At 40.6% G+C, this 16,523-nt stretch overlaps 2 protein-coding genes across 2 annotated transcripts; both read left to right on the top strand.

The window, feature by feature from the left end:
* The first annotated feature begins 403 nt into the window (after window positions 1-403).
* Window positions 404-4,046, top strand: star (steroidogenic acute regulatory protein). Its single transcript, XM_020590513.1, has 7 exons — window positions 404-614; window positions 893-997; window positions 2,169-2,299; window positions 2,433-2,591; window positions 2,747-2,931; window positions 3,087-3,180; window positions 3,317-4,046. The coding sequence occupies exons 1-7, from the start codon at window positions 551-553 to the stop codon at window positions 3,434-3,436; spliced, it is 858 nt and encodes a 285-aa protein (XP_020446169.1). The 5' UTR covers window positions 404-550; the 3' UTR covers window positions 3,437-4,046.
* Window positions 4,047-5,298: 1,252 nt separating this feature from the next.
* Window positions 5,299-15,951, top strand: elmod3 (ELMO/CED-12 domain containing 3). The gene is made up of 13 exons (XM_020590534.1): window positions 5,299-5,390; window positions 7,989-8,759; window positions 9,576-9,641; window positions 9,737-9,811; window positions 9,899-9,968; window positions 10,511-10,573; window positions 10,682-10,770; window positions 11,800-11,923; window positions 12,062-12,184; window positions 12,355-12,485; window positions 12,807-12,883; window positions 14,788-14,915; window positions 15,471-15,951. The coding sequence occupies exons 2-13, from the start codon at window positions 8,709-8,711 to the stop codon at window positions 15,719-15,721; spliced, it is 1,248 nt and encodes a 415-aa protein (XP_020446190.1). The 5' UTR covers window positions 5,299-5,390; window positions 7,989-8,708; the 3' UTR covers window positions 15,722-15,951.
* The last annotated feature ends 572 nt before the right edge of the window (window positions 15,952-16,523 follow it).

Below are 16,523 nucleotides of genomic sequence, written 5' to 3'. Positions count from 1 at the left end.
ATAAGAGGGAATAAATAAGCCAATCTGAATGGAAATGTTCTTTCCCTCAGATTCCAGAGTCAGTGTTTAGGCTGTATTGGAACATGAAGGGATGGATGAGTCACTCACTATCTCTCCATCTGACCTCTCATTTGAACACTCATCACTGAAGAGAGTCTGTTTCCCTTATGTCATCCATGGTATGGGAATGTTTGTGTGTGTGTGTGTGTGTTTGTGTCTGTGAGAAACGCAGTAGGCATGGGCATGGGACGTTATTTGCCATAGCGTTTATGAGATTCAGATATGCTCATAATTTTCATGACGCAGCCTTGATGACATGGCCACATGAGGTTATCTGTTTATTTACATGGTGATAGCATGTCAGCCTTGATGGCACTCTTATATATACAGACACCCTCAAGCGCTGAGACAGAACCTGCAGTACCCTTGGCCGATTGTTGACTTCTTTTAATGACATTTACAGCTCATTCAGATTTTCAGTCTCTGCGATCAACTTGATTTTAAAGTTTTCTTGGTCCTGTGAAGCTGTTAGAAACCTCTGTAACAGAAAATGCTCCCAGCAACCTTCAAACTGTGTGCCGGCATCTCCTACCGGCATATGAGAAACATGGCAGGTGAGCAAGAGATTCCAGTTTACACTGACATTCAGCACACTTGCCTTGTCCTGTTTTTCTCCCTCTTTAACATCAGGCTCAAAAATGTACATTTTCCTACTGGAGTTCTGCATGGAGCCTAGTGTCAGAAGGCTGAACAAATCACTAAGAAAAGAATAAGGCTAAATGTTTGTTTGTTATTTTCCTTTCTTGTGATTTCCTTTCTTCTGATAATCTTTATGTGTAATGAATGGATTTAACAATGTAATAACTGTAAGCATTTTTTTTTAATTTCCCAGGCTTGAGAAAGAATGCTATCGTAGCCATTTACCATGAGCTGAGCAAAATGGAAAGTCCTGGCCCCAGTAACTGGGTCAACCAAGTCCGCCGAAACTCCTTGCTCAGTGAGTTGTTACAGTGCATGTGCTTATTTGAGTCAGTACAATGCAACAAAGATACACATAATGCAAATAACTCACTTCATACGACTAATGTTATTTCATTGTAGATATACAGTAACACAGTTGTGGAAGGTTAACAGACATCAGCCTGTAGTTACTCACTGCTCTGTTTATTTTGATTTTTTTTTATTGAAACAAAGTAACACATTAACAAAACAGTACCGAACATGGGAGACAAGACATCGGATGCATGACATTACAATAGGTTATAGAGTGTTTTACAAGATTGTAGTGTGTGAAGTGTGGGTATTTCCAACTTATTCAGTCTATGAAACACAAGAAAAGGAAAAGGAGGGGAAATAAATAAATAAAAGATTGCCAATAATAATGATGATAACAGTACTACTAATAAAATCAGCTTGTTACATTTTTAGAGGTTGGTGGGAATGTGCGTGGCCTCAGCCCCAGGTGTTTGGTTCAAATTGAAATGTGTTAAAAATGGTTCCATGTGTCATAAAAAGCTGATAAACTATTCTTGTGAGTGGATGTCATTTTCTCTAATGTGATGTATTTTGTCAGAAATTTGGTCCAGTGCTTTATGTGTAGTGATTTTTTTGATTTCCAGTTTTTGAAAGATTGTTTTCTTGGCAATAGCTGGAGAAATGAGGACTAGGTTTTTGTATTTAATTGGTGGGTGGTCGATTTCTGATATTATCAAGTAAACAAAGCGATGGAGAAGGAGGGATTCTACAGCCCAAGATGTTGGACCGTTTCTCACTGCTGTCCAGAGGGAATGAACTGGTTGGCATGTCCAAGTAGCATGAAAATATAAATAGATTGCACTGTCGGTGCAATCTAGAATGCATTGTGAGCAGATGTCTGTGTCAGTGAAACCCATTTTGAACATTTTACTTTGTGTAATATGGGTCCTGTAAATGGTCTTGTATTGTATAAGTTGTAAATTTACATTGCTGGTCATGGAAAAGATGTTATTACAAACTTCTGTCCAGAAGTTGGAGTTGGAGGGAGAGTTAAATCATTTCCCCATTTGAGTTTTGGTATTGTTATTGTTGAATCTCTATTTGATATGAGTTTATATAGCTTGGATATTATTTTCTTGGAAGATGTAATTTTCATAATTTCTTCAGTTCATTTTGAGGGGCTCTGTTTTAAGGTTCTCGGATTAAAGAGGAGCTGGGGTACAGCAAGGAAGAAATGTCTTATGTGAAGCAAGGTGAGAATGCACTGCAGAAGGCCATCAGCATCCTCAGCGAGCAGGACAGCTGGATCGTTGAAACAATAGCTGTGAGTATTGAGTCAAGACCCATAAGGAAGAAAACTTTAAGTCATCCAAAAGTTAAGGCTGCTGCTGATCATGATTTAAGGTTCAAAGTTTGATATTTGAACATTTCCAGCACTTGTTTACACCCATCCACAGGCAAACGGAGACAAAGTCCTGAGTAAGGTGTTGCCTGACATTGGGAAGGTGTTCAAGCTGGAAGTGATGTTGGATCAACATCCTGACAATATTTACAAAGAGCTGGTGGGAAATATGGAGCAAATGGGGGAGTGGAATCCTAATGTCAAACAGGTCAAGGTATGAGTTACAGCACCAAAGGTTAGAGTATGATCAGGGATCCCTTTAGATTTTGTTGCTGCTGCTTAACATTCACTGTTACACATTTCAGAAAGAGACATATATAAGCTTGTCTGTCCAGGGACATAGCTAAATTTCACAGGGCTATCCCACAGATCCTTCAAAAGATCGGCCAGGACACAATGGTAACCCACGAGGTTTCCACAGAGACACCCGGCAATGTAGTGGGACCAAGAGACTTTGTAAGCGTCCGCTGCAACAAACGCCGTGGCTCCACCTGCTTCCTTGCTGGAATGTCCACTAAGCACCCAAAAATGCCTGAGCAGAAGGGTGTAGTCAGGTGAGTCAAGGGGAGTTATAGGTAGAAGAAATCATTATGTTGTTGTATGTGCACCCATTTGTGTAAGGAGTAAATGCATGGATAAAGAGTAATCAGATTATATGTGTGGAATAATGTTTAGATTCATGCTGTACATTGATTGTTCCACTTTCCAGAGGGGAGAATGGTCCCACCTGTATTGTTATCAAGCCCTGTGCTGAGGATCCCAGTAAGACCAATTTCACCTGGCTACTAAGTATAGATCTAAAGGTAGGAGACTGCTATGTCTGCACAGTAACCACACTCTTTGTAGTGCCATTTATTCATCAACTTCAAGAACTGTGGAAAAAAATAACATCTAAACATCATGTGATTCAGTATAACACTTGGTCTTTGTCATCTGCAGGGCTGGATCCCAAAGACAATCATAAACAAAGTGCTCTCTCAGACGCAGGTGGACTTTGCCAACCACCTCAGGCAACGCTTGGCTAATGACGTTTGTATGGACATGGCTCCTGCCTGCTGACACAAGATGCTCGAGCTTTGCACAGCATGCTCCACTGTGCAGGCCAACCCCTGCTCATAAAAAGCACAAAACAAATAAACAAAAAACATGATTCTGTTAACTGCTGAAAAAATGAAAATCAGAGAGATCAGATGAAGATTATGTTAGGAAAATCTGAGCACAAATGTTTAAATTGGGAAATGTGTTTCTTTCTTGTCCCCATTAATAAAAAATGTACTATGGTATATTGTAGCTTTTATACCATTCTTAGACATTGTGTTTCTTGATAGGTTATGACACATTCGTTACTCTGCTCCATCTTTGCAGACACACTGAGCCAATGTGAGGAGTAAAACATGTAACAAATAGCCAGTGGTCCTACCTGTACAGGTTATGAAGCCCTGTGCTGAAGATCCCAGTAAGACCAATTTCTGTCAGTGTTTCTTTGTGGTAACTCCCCTGTTATTGTCACCCAGTCTGCTGTGAAATTTCACTTTTATTTCAATGTGTTGTTTATTAATATTGCACAGATGGATCATATTACAGTGGCTGCCAAGTGACTAAATAATTGGAATGTCATTGTTATTTTATGCTTTATTGTGCTATTGGAGATACAAAGAGCAATTTGGAAACTGTTACTCTGTCCTTTCCTGATGCACAAGTACTCAAATAAAAGCTTATAAAACAATGGTCAAAGATAAAGACTGCAAATATAATGCACATACATACTTGGAAAAAACAACATAGGGAAAAGGTTACCAAGCAAAACAAAAAACTGAACAGGAGCCCTAATATTGTGGAAACTACACATCAGTTTGCATAGCTGTTCCACTTTAATAAGGAGGAGATGAATTAATTTAAAGGCTCTTTTTAATTAAAGACCCAGAAAAAATAGTCTGTAGTTCATATAAAATGTATTTCTATTCCTTGATAGGTTTTCAGACAGACAGTGTGCCAGAATGAGCAGGTGTTTGGCCATTCAGATATGTGAGCCCAGTGCTGAGCAGTCCAACGTGAGCCAGCAGCACATTCCCTGAGATCAAGTAATGGTGGATTTCATCCCAGACAGGAAATCTGGCCTCCATTATTGTCAGTTGTGCAACATGTTTTCCTATTTTGTGGAATTTTAATGGATCCAAAAATGTTTTGTAACAGCATTTTTTTTTCTTGGAATACAGACTACAGGGATCAGGATTAGTGAAACTGAAGAGCAGAGGTCTTACATCCTGTCTCACATGATTAAGTCGGCTGGAACATATTCACCAGCACTAGTTCAGAATTATGCAATTATGTCATACAACTAAGGCCTGAAGGGAGTTTTTGAGGGGAAATTGGAAGTGAGCTGACTTTAACCTGTCAACCATGGTGGCAGTTTTTTTAAACTTCCCTCAAAAGAATTTCAATTTTAACATAAATGCCCAGTTCAGTGGAGCCTGGGGGCGCTTCAAAGAAATAAGCTTCAGCTGAATAGTGCTGGTTTGTCTAATGCAAAACAAACATTAAATTCCTTGAAAGAATGTTCCAAAGGATAATAACTGACATCTGCTTGAAATCCTCACCCCCACATCCAAATTCAAGTACAAGTATAATTTTTTCCCTATCAGGGAAAAATGTAGGAAAATTCTTGGTCTTTAGAGGGAACACCAAATGCTGTCAAAACTTTCTGAAAGGGTTAAGTTCAAATAAACTTTCTTTATATCATAAGCCTTGTCGTGATTTGCCTACTATATTCATCAACTGGTTCAGAAAAAAAATTAACATTTTACTATTTTTTGAGCAAAGAAGCGTGTTTGTGCTGACTGGATGTGTAGATAGAAAAGGAAGTTCCCTGCTCTCACAGTTAGAGAGCGAGAACAATGACGTAATGAAGCTAGACTTCTACAGGAAACCACAATTCCCATGATGCACTTAAAATTACCGTGGCCACTGAACGGGGGAAGGGAAGCTGAGATTGGAGGGAGAAAATCAGAAACAGGTACTTTTAAATTGCTTCATAGTGCATAATACAGTTGGACAGGTCATAGTACTTAACGTAATGTAATGTAATGTAGTGTAGTGTAGTGTAGCGTATGTAGGACACTTTAACGACAAAAGCAGATATTCCCATACGTTGTTGTGTTTGGGCACTGACTCCATCCCCGTTAGTTAGCCTGACAGCTGGCTTTTCTTATGTGAGCTAGGTCTCAGCAACTTAATTGCACTTGATATTCATGACATAAATCCTGTAACTGTTAGCTGTTTTCTGCACATTTTGGCTGGCTTGCGCGCCCCAAATGCAGGCGTTGCATTCTGGGTTTAAGATGAAGCTGTAGCTGCATCTTTGTGTCTGTGGGGTTGCTAGCTGACATAATGCTAGCTTGTGGGTTGCTACAGTGTAAAGTAGCCAACAGACGTTAGGCTGCGACTGTGAGATGTGTTACAGTGGACAACTGTCATCTGACAAAGATGGACTTAATTCGATAGATTCTGTGATACTGTCACGACACCGTTGGTAGACCACTCTGTGGTGCTTGTCTTAATCATTTTAGGGTAGGAAAAATTTGCACTGTAATTTTGTAATTTATACAAAGGTGGAGAATGTCTGCAGATCCCATGCCTGAGTTAAATTAGCAGTACCATGGTGTAAAAAATGCTCCATTACAAGTAACGTAGAAGTCATACATTAAGAATGATACTTAAAAGCCTGTTAAAACCTACAGATAAATGAAATCTGTGACCATTTCTATTGTTGAAAAATTGGTTGTGCAATTAGCATGTTATTGTTGGAGCTAATTTACATAACAATGCATTCAGATTTATAAGGTCATTATATGCTAGGTACAGTCACGACCAAAAATATTGGTTCTCCTGCATTTCTGTCAGATAACACACCACTTCTCCCAGAAGATTGTTGCAATGATAAATTCTTTGGTATTCTGTTTATTTCTTTTGTTTGCCTTGAAATAAGACAAAAAGCAAAGAAAAAAGCCAAATCTGATCCATTCCACAGAGAACTCCAAAAACAACTGGACAGAATTATTGAGAACCTCAACTTAATATTTGGTAGCACACCCTTTGCACAAAATAACTGAAACCATTCACTTCCTGTAACCATCAGTGACTTTCTTCCACCTCTCTACTAGACTTTTGAACCACTCTTCTTTTGCAAACTGCTCCAGGTCTCAGATTTGAAGGGTTCCTTCTCCCAGCTGCAGTTTTGAGCTACTCTAAGGGATTTAGATCTGGACTCATTGCTGGCCACTTCAGAACTCTCCAGCACATTGTCTGAAACCATTTCTGGGGCTTTTTGAAGTCTGCTTTGGGTCATTTTCCTGCTGTAAGACCCATGACCTCTGATGGGAACCTGGCTTTCTGACACTGGGCCCTACATTATGCCCCAGAATCCAATGGTAGTCTTCAGATTTCATAATGCCATACACATAGTCAAGACATCCAGTGCCTGAAGCGGCAAAGCAGCCCCAAAACATCAGAACTGATGAAGCCTCTTGGATGAGAGGTGAAATGTCTTCGACCTAGAAATCTAGTCCAGCGAATTTTTTTCTAAATTTTTTTCAGATCAGAATCAGTTTTATTGGCGAGGTGTGATGAACATACGAGGAATTTGACTCAGGTACATCGGCTCTCAATGTGCAAACAGTAAACCAGCATAAGGCTGTGTAATATAACAAAATAAGCAGTATTGACAGCAACAAAGTGGCACAGTGAACTGGGTCAGTTTGTGGTGGAGGATGTCTGGGATGATGGTGTTGAACGCTGAGCTGACGTCCACAAAGAGGGCCCGTGCATAGGTCCCTGGGGAGTCGAGGTGTTGCAGGATGTAATGCAGTGCCATATTCACTGCATCGTCCACTGACCTGTTTGCCCGGTAGGCGAAAACATCTCCAGTTTAACTGGTTTCAAGTGTGATTTCTCTATTGCCAGCACCTGTTGATTGATATAGGTGAGCTTCATTACAAATTAAAGGAGCATCACATGCTTGAAATACAACTGTTTCTGATGATTTTGAAAAGGTGTCAATAATTCTGTCCAGTCCATTTTTGGAGTTCTGTGTGGAATGGATCAGACTTGGTTTTTTTCTGCTTTTTTGTGTTGTTCTAATGCAAACAAAAGAAATAAACATAATGTAGGTTTCTTTGCCAAAAGCTAACATACAAAGAGCCAGTACAAGAGTCTTTATTTTGGGCATTTCAGCTAATAGACTTTTTCATAGCAGACATTTTGGCTTGTCATAACAGGAAAAGCATAAGGAGTAACTCATAGCATTAAAAATAGCTTCCTTTCTTTCAGGTGAGATAGTCGCTGGGTCCTGGTAGTGTGCATGTTGGCTTGCTTGCATGGCTTACTAGGACAGTTGATGACTGAGCCATTATGAAACTAAACCTGTTTTAGCTGAGCTTTTCCTGCTATGATGACTCAAAATGCATGACGGTATACAGTAGTCTTATTTTTATCTATTTTGACCCAATGAAACCATATTTATTTCATGCTTTTTATGATTTATACATTGTTTGTGTGTTGCTAATTGGCAAAGGTTGATTAACTTTGTGTAGTTTAATCATTTTTCTTCTTCTAGTTTGCAGATACTGTGTACGTATGACAGCTTCTCCTTACAACTCCAGCCATACAAGAACTCTATCCATGATACACATCTCACTGGACACCTACAGTTCTTACTCTGGATGTGTGCTGCTGTTTCATGTAGACATAACACAGCCTTGGTGCAAGTAAAGTAAACTGCAGCTGCACTGGTACCCGTAGGTGTGTACTGGATTGTCTTGAATGCCAAAGTAATGACCTGTCTTGGACAGGGAGAGCCCAGCCCTGAAAAGCAATGTCATCATCCAGCTTTTGTGTACCTCTGATGGGGCTGAGGAGTGAACCCACTGGCCGAGCAGATCTGTGGAGGAGAGGAAGGAGGCAGGTCTATGGGAAACTAGTGTATTGATGGATAGCCATGTCCTCCAATCAGCTATTGTAGATGGATCCCTGCACATTCCTCTCAGTGCTTACACTGAAGCTTAGACTCTGCAGTAACTAAGAAAGCCGGGCTGCCATCAAAAATCTCACAAGATACACAGAAACAGAGAATATGATGTGCACACCGTGGACTTCCATCACAAGTAACAGTTTTACAAAATCATATTGCCATCATTGACTGAATGTTAAGATACTTGCAGACAATACACATGCACACTACAGAAATCATGGTGGTCCTTGCATCAGCTCATCAGCTCATCTCAGTCTGTGACTTCAGAAGTCTTTAGAGGCCAGAAAGGAACGCGCTCGCTAGCCAATGCACTCATATGCAATGGCAGAAGACATTGATGTCACATCCCATACCGAGGTACGATTATTTCACCTTTGCTTTTAAAGGCTTTAACCACTTAACCTCATTCCAGTGTTTTGGTATAAATCAGCCTAATCATTAAAACAGAAGGTAACACTTGGGTGCTCAACAAAATGGAGTAGGTGCTGTCTGACCACTGTTGCCATATTGGAATAGTCACCCTCAGGGGTAAATTTTCCTTCCCGATCTCTTTCTTAATTTTAAATAGTTAAGTGCGCATTTGCTTAAGCAGTTCTGTCACATGTGTTTAACTTAAGGCCTAAGATCAACAGTTCTGCGTGTTTCAGCTGTAATCACTGGTCTGACTTGCTTGGCATGTTGCCATGGTGGTAGCTGGCAGGATATTTTTCTTATCCCTAGCTTGGATTTCTATCTGTAATATTACCTCTTGCTCCCTGGCCTCAATCACTGTGTACTGCTCCTTTTGTAAATAATTAGATGAGTGTCTCTCCTGCCTCTGGAAACTGCGTAACAAGGCAGGAGCAGTTTTCCTTAAAGGAAGTCCATGCTTAAATTACCACATTTTTAAAGCCTAAATTTGTCAACACCTACTCCATTTTGTTTCTGAGTAAGAAAGAGAAAGTAAAATTTAGCAGCTTCTAAAACATTTCTGAGATTCAGTTTCGCTTGTTGTTCATAATATTTTTCACAAGTGTGTTGATTTAGGGGACACTATTATGACAACAAGTATGGATAAGTTGAGTTATGCAGTGATAATGAGCTACTTGTCTTAAAAGGAGTGAAAGCTACACTATTTTTACACTATGCACATGTCTGAAGCATCTCCTCTGTGTGTTGCTGTCCTCCTGTTAGGGACTGAATGGTTTGTCCCATGAGTGTAAACTGGAAATCACCAATGGACACTCCAACCATAAGCCTGTAAGTACAGCTTAAAAAACATTTCTCATTGACTTGTAAGCTTTCCTTGCAGGTCACTTATTTAGAAATTACCTGTTTGTAATTTTTCTTCATAGGTCATTAATGGATTAATTATTGGTCACAATGTTAAAGACCACACTAATGGCAGCGCACCACTCCGATCCTTGCCGGTAATTAAACTTCATTCTTAGTATCTGATGTCATCCAATATGACCCTCTTTTCATTTAATCTAATCTGTTATTTGGTTATTGTCCAGATTTCAGCACTGAAGCAGAATGGTCTTCTGCAGACCCTGGCAGCTGGAGGGAACCAGCCTAAGCCTGCAGGTAACACACACATGCTCTCATAGATCCTCTTCCCACAGGAACTGGTAAATGCATCCTAGATACCAGTCAGCTGTTGCAGGTAAAACCTCCCTCAGGAGTGAAGATTGCCTGTTTGGAGGAAGCGTTGGGTCTCAGCGGCACTCTTGATGATGCCAGTTTAGAAGGCTACGGTGATGTTACAGGCCTTAATGTTCAGTGCTGGTCTTTTTGTTTTGATGGCTCACATTCATGTTTTAAGTGACATGTATGTTGAGGTCCTGAACTGCCACACATGCACAGGTTTAACTGGATGTTTGCAAAAATAACAATAACATAATTTCCATGTCAGTGAAGTTAGAAGGTAAAAACTGATTTGAGTCACTTTAGCTGTGATGTGAATGTAGCTTTAGCTAGGAAGGATTTATGACTGATAATGCATTGGGTGGGTTGTGTAGATGCTCATGCATTTCCAGTGCTATGGCCAATTAAATGTGTGTGTGTGTGCATAAAGACTGTTGATTAAATAGTTAGTATTCTTACCTCACCTTTGATTCACTTTGTAGAGGAAGATGTGGAGTTGGAAAAGGCCAGACAGGAGTGGGAGGCTCTGGAGAACGTCCAGCCAGGTTATATGCATTTCACTCTTTCACCTGTTTGCTTCACAGTGAAGATGACTTTATATTTTTTAGGCTAATGTTTTAAAAGAAAAAAACTCTTTACATAATATTCATCAGCTTTCACTGAAGATTTGAACCCAACCCCACTCATCTCCTTCAATGAAGCTCTGCAGTACTTCCAGACCACAGACCTTGGGGACTTGCTAGTAAGAAACATACCAAATTTGTTTTTTAAATATTCATGTCTCAAATAAGATCAAGTGCACATAATTGGCCCAGTGTGATTTGTTGGAACAAATAAAGGCTAGAAAACAAAACAGCACTATGTTGGCTCAGATGGTGAACTCAGCATAATTTACATTATTTCTGTCATTATTATTTCTATCAGCAAAACAGCGTGGTCATGCTATATCCACACTTTTGAGTGTGATGATTTCACAGTTAAAGCTTTCCAGGGACTGGAAGGGAACTGCTAGAATCATGATATTGTAGAAAAATATAGAGGAAGTGTTGAGTTTGCAGTAACAGCATACACCAGCAACTGCAAATTAACACAGCAAAGAAAAGCAGCACGGTGGCACAGTGGTTAGCGCCGTTGCCTCACAGCGAGAAGGTTCCAGGTTCGGGCCCCACCCGGGACCTTTCTGTGTGGAGTTTGCATGTTCTCCCCGTGCTTGCGTGGGTTTTCTCCAGGTGCTCCGGCTTCCTCCCACTGACCAAAGACATGCAGCTTAGGTTGATTGGTGTCTCTAAAATTGCCCATAGGAGTGCGTGCGTGTATGTGTGGTTGTTCGTCTATGTGTTAGCCCTGCGATTGGCGACCTGTCCAGGGTGTACCCCGCCTTCGCCTGATTGCCGGCCGGGATTGGCTCCGGCCCCACCCGTGACCCCGTTCAGGGACTAAGCAGTAGAAAAATGAAAGAAAAGCAAATCAGAAATAATGGCAGTCTGAAATAAAAGCTTGTCTCAAATAAAGACCTGTGTCCCTCATCTAGCAGGGAAACTGCACCTAATGGTAAACGGTGAGCTGTAAATCCAGGGACAGAGCATCATCATCATTTTACTCAGTTTAGTTTGGACTTATTACAGTGGATTGAAATTGCAGCTCCATTTCTAATTATAATGATAAAAATATTCAAATAAGAATCAAGTGCATAACTGTATTTGCTTAGGAACTTTATTAATAACTGTGATTTTAAAGCATTATTTATTTTTGCCTCCCTCTCCATCTGTAGAAGAACATCCAGCCAACCATCCGGCGCACAGGTCTGGCTGCGATCACACGCTTCCTCTTTGGACCTCCGCGACTGCACAGGGAACTCTTGGAGGAGAGGGATCTGGTCTTTGCCATCGCACAGTGTGAGTCTGTGTGTATTTGCAGTGTGTAATCATCCCGCCAGGTGTAACATTCATGAGTATTTCTAACAAGCTACTGATTTTTACTTTCTCCTGCGTGTGTTTGTGTGTGTGTTGTATTTTTTTGTCTTTGTTTTATAGGTCCAGTGGACAACAGCCAAACAGTCCACATGCGTGTCCTCCAGACCATTTATAAGAGACTAATTGGCAGCAGGCTGGACTGTCCTCGCTATGGAGCACACTGGGAAAATATTGGCTTTCAGGGTAAGAGGCCTGCACATCCCATCACTGTAAATAGAGTGGTTCAAGTCTGTAGATGTTCAAATTAAATTTATGTTGCTAGAGAACTCTTGCTCTTTAATGTGAAGTAAAATTTTCTTTTATTGACAGTATTCACTCCAGATTGTCTCTGTGTTGGTTTGTTTATGCTGCAGGTACAGACCCAGCCACTGACCTTCGTGGCACTGGTTTTCTGGGACTGATGCATACTCTGTACTTTGTGATGGACCCGGAGACTCTACCGTTGGCTAGAGACATCTACAAGCTGTCACAGCACCCTACACAGGTATCACGTCATCATAAATCACACTCCTGTAAGGCAGTTTTCTCATGCCAGAGTTGGCAAATGGTACTGGAGATGTGTATTATGTTTACATTCATTGTGAATCAGATTGGACTGCTCCTTCAGAAAGATACTGAAGCTCCTCCCACTCCACCTTTGTCCTCTGTGCAGAGGGAAGTAGAGCAAAAGAAAATTTCCCCTCTGGGAGGAGATCACTAAAGCCGGCTACAAGACCAGCTTGTTTCATGACTTGCTTTTGAGCTTTCCTGTTCCTTGAAGACCTATGTTTTTTTTGTGTGTGTGTGTGTATTTTTTCTGATTTAGAACTTTCCATTCAGTGTGATGTCAATCAACATGACCCGCATTGCTCTGCAAATACTCAGAGAGGAAGCCTTGTCTAAGTGAGTCACTGGTCCTCAGCTTTTGTTTGACCACACTTTTTGGAATTTTTTTTCATTGTTTCCCCCATATACATAAAAATCATGAGTGGTGTGCTGAAATTTAACATGGTTCATTAATATTCATGTCCAAATATAATGCCCACAAAGTGAGCTTTCCACTGCAGTCAGGGCTGGTCAAGCCTACTAAGTGGGGCGCTCACTCCAGATTAAGGGCTGTAATTGAGGTTAAATGCCCTTTACCCACCTTGCAAATACTAAAATAGCATTTACACTTTGCAGACACCTGTTAATGCATTAAAACCACAGGCTCTGTCTCACAGTTTCTTCTAAAAACTTTAGGATGGCTTCCTTTTGCATGTCAACACCACTGTATCCTGTTAACACTGATTGACTGTCAGTCCACCATCTAATTCACACACCCTTCATGCTGAAGCTAACAGACTGTAAATGCTGCAGCAGCTTTCATAGTACAAACAGAATCAGAGTTCAGTGGAAAGACTTGAATTGTAATCAAAAATAGAGACTTGTTTAAATAGTTCCACAGAGTAAGTAGTTAAATTACTAGTAATTTTTGCATAACACTGTTTTAACCATGGACTTTATAACCCTGTTGCTCCTTTATAGGTTGCTTGTAAGGATGTCCACAGCTCCTAACCACGTTTAGTTGTTAAACTGCTAGAAAAACATTTCAGGTTTAATTTTTTTAAAGACAAACTAAATCCAGCCAAATTCAGAACACAAGGTTGGAACCCGCTATAAAACAACTGACAGATAGTTTAATATAGGGATAAACACTAATAGCATTGTTCATTTATGTTCATATGCAGTTAAATAGGTGTAAATAGGTGTTTAGTTTAGTAAAGTTTGTAGACAGCAGTGAAATAGTCTGATCGTTTCTGTTCTAAGTAGCTGAGAAACACAAAATGCAGATTTCCAAACTGTAAGTGAACTGTTCACTTATTAGTGAAGTTAGACAAAAGAACTGAGCATCAGTTCCAGTTCTTTGGTGGCAGCCAGCAGTGTTAGGAGCAGCAGAGAGGGAGCAGGGGAGCTGGACTGCACAAGAGGGATAGAGAGGTGAAGATGTTCACCAGTAGAGGGCAGCTGGTGAGCAGGGAAATTCAATTGCTTTGCTCGCCATAGCTATCAGATGCTAAGTTAATAAACAAAACATCATCATAAAGCATGATGCAGTATGAACCAGTCATGTAGGATATTATATTGGCTGTGTTGAGTAGATGGTACAGTCCAGGCGTGTCTAACTAGCAAAGTAATGGGTGTCAGAAGATTTCATCTGTTCACGTGTGTTTATTCAAGGTGAGGATATAAAAGCATAGTAGCTGTGTATTGGTTTGAATGTTGTTGTTCAATTAGAAAGAAAGACATGCAACCCAAATGAACAATATCAAACTCATAGCACTGGTATATGTGATACTACTACATTTATGATAGTACTACATTGGCTTGTTTAGTACTGTTGAATATGATTAGGGATGCCAGGGACCACAGTATGCTCACGTGCTGGGTGTGTTGTCCTGCTCCCCCGGGGCAAACTCCAAGGCAGCTTTCATGTTCCAGTCTGTACTTATCTCTTTCTCTTTGTTCAGTAAGAACAGTGTATGTTTTGTTTGTTTTTTTCTGTGTTGAGGCATTTCATTCTTTGATATTTATTACTACTACTAAATGTCAAAAACTCAAGGTAAATTAACACACAACAAAACAAACATATATAACTTTAACAATTCTAAGATAGTATTAAGCTGTTCATCCACTGCCATGCATAAATATGTCACACACCACACACAGAACAACAGTCCTGCTGCTGGAAAAATCCGAGGGGAAACATTGGTGTATGGCTTTGTTGTATGTCACACCAACACTGCTTGTGTGTCGGGTCATACCAGGGAGTGCAATCGACGTCAGCAAGTGGTTGGTGTCCTGAATGAGTTCTACGTTGCCACATATCTGCACCTGTACCAACTGTGGAAGACCCAGCAGAAGACCATTGTTGACTCTGGCTTTGTGCTAAAAGGTAAAGAGAAAATATAGTACTGTATTTTTTTTTTACTACTACTACTAATAAAAACCTCTGGGGGGGTGGCTTTGAGGTCCAAAGGCAACAAAATCTGTCCAGATAAAACAACATAAGCCCACTACACCTAGCCAACAAAGAGCCATGTACTTAATACCTGGTGAAACCGCAGCCATTGTTACACTTTTCTTTTTGTTTGTATTAAACAGAGGAGCTACAGCGACTTGGCTCATGAGCTTTAGAGATGTAGTAGGGTCAATTCATTACCATCTGACAGAGCCTGGCTGCCTGTTTGCCCATTTCATTGTGCTACGCTAAGCTATCTGTCTGCTGGCTTTGGCTTCATATTTATTGGATGGATATGTGAGTGATATTAATCTCGTCTGACTCCAACTTTAAGAAAGTGAATTTGTGTATTTTCCAAAATGTCATCCTCTTCTGTTAAAACACCACGTCAAAAGTTCCAAGTATTTGTATTGAACTCAACACAGCAGAAGTCTAGTTTAACACAGACTGCCACCCCAGCATGTATTTCTCTGTTTTCTAATTTTTCAGAAGTGGAGCTGTTTGCCAGAAAGAACCCCAAGCAGATGCTGCGTCAACTAGAGGTCTTCCTGAAGGAGAGGCAGACAGGTGGAATCGTCTATGGGACATCGCCAGATCCTCAGGCTCAGCAGTCCTCTCCAAGCCTGGGAGAGCGTGCGGCCAGAGCTGGGACGGAACAGGGAAGCAAGGGAAAGGAGATGCACTTCACAGGAGTGTGTGATCTGCCACCAGACTTGGAGGGAGAGGCCAGTCTCATCTAAGCTAGACTGTGTGTGCATGTGTGTGAGCAGTCCTGTTTGTGAGTATATCTATGTGAATGTGTGAGCGGCTTACTTAGAGAGCCAGAAGAAGAACCCCACCAGACCTTGATTTAGGACCTGCTATCTGAACCTATTCAAACACTTCCACTCCCTCCACTAATGCTGGGTTGCTGCACTTTGATCAGATTAAGCTTGGGGGTCTTGATTTTTTTATTTTTTTATTTTTTTTTTTTTTTACATAAATCACAATACTTAAACACAAAGAGCTGATGCTGGTCAGAAACACAAGATGTCACCAAAAAACAGCGTGAAGGTTAATGCTTGCACTTTTCTGTGGATTTATTTGCCAGATTCTTCTTCTTGTAGTTAAATTATGCCTGTCTACAAATCCAAAATGTACACACTTGTGTTTCGAGAATCTCTGTCAGGGGATGTTAGCGTTGCAGACGGGAGTAAAAAGGCTTTGCGACAGCATGCTAACAGCCTATAACGCAGCTGAAGGGCAACATTGTTATGCATATTGTTAAATGTTTTGTTGAGTTTACAGTGATAAGAGGAAAATGAACCAGTTTTGAGCCTGGCTCTAGACAAAACAGGTTTTCAGCATGAGTGAGTGGGGAGCAGCAGATAGGAAAAATCATCAGTCTTTTGAGTGGGCAGCAGAAATTGCAAGTAGATTCTTTTCTCAAATCCTACACAGTAAGCTTTTAAGGCAGCTTTCTTTAAAGGTCTGATCACATTGCAATCTCTGTTAGTGTGAATGAAATAAGTGGTATGTGAAAGTTGGTCAAGAATGGACACT

Source organism: Monopterus albus, unplaced genomic scaffold (genome assembly GCF_001952655.1).
Source record: "Monopterus albus unplaced genomic scaffold, M_albus_1.0 scaffold12.1, whole genome shotgun sequence".
In the NCBI taxonomy this organism is placed as follows: domain Eukaryota; kingdom Metazoa; phylum Chordata; class Actinopteri; order Synbranchiformes; family Synbranchidae; genus Monopterus; species Monopterus albus.
Note: the sequence above shows the minus strand (reverse complement) of the source record. Positions and strands in the feature narration are given on the sequence as shown.

Bases quoted from the DNA above. Each gene is read 5' to 3' on its own strand.
- elmod3 (XM_020590534.1), top strand. From the start codon at position 8,709: ATGCACTCATATGCAATGGCAGAAGACATTGATGTCACATCCCATACC. The intron at 12,185-12,354 runs GTAAGAGGCCTG...TTTATGCTGCAG, and splicing joins GGAAAATATTGGCTTTCAGG to GTACAGACCCAGCCACTGAC. The intron at 12,884-14,787 runs GTGAGTCACTGG...GGGTCATACCAG, and splicing joins AGAGAGGAAGCCTTGTCTAA to GGAGTGCAATCGACGTCAGC.
- star (XM_020590513.1), top strand. From the start codon at position 551: ATGCTCCCAGCAACCTTCAAACTGTGTGCCGGCATCTCCTACCGGCAT. The intron at 998-2,168 runs GTGAGTTGTTAC...CTCTGTTTTAAG, and splicing joins CCGCCGAAACTCCTTGCTCA to GTTCTCGGATTAAAGAGGAG. The intron at 2,932-3,086 runs GTGAGTCAAGGG...TCCACTTTCCAG, and splicing joins GAGCAGAAGGGTGTAGTCAG to AGGGGAGAATGGTCCCACCT.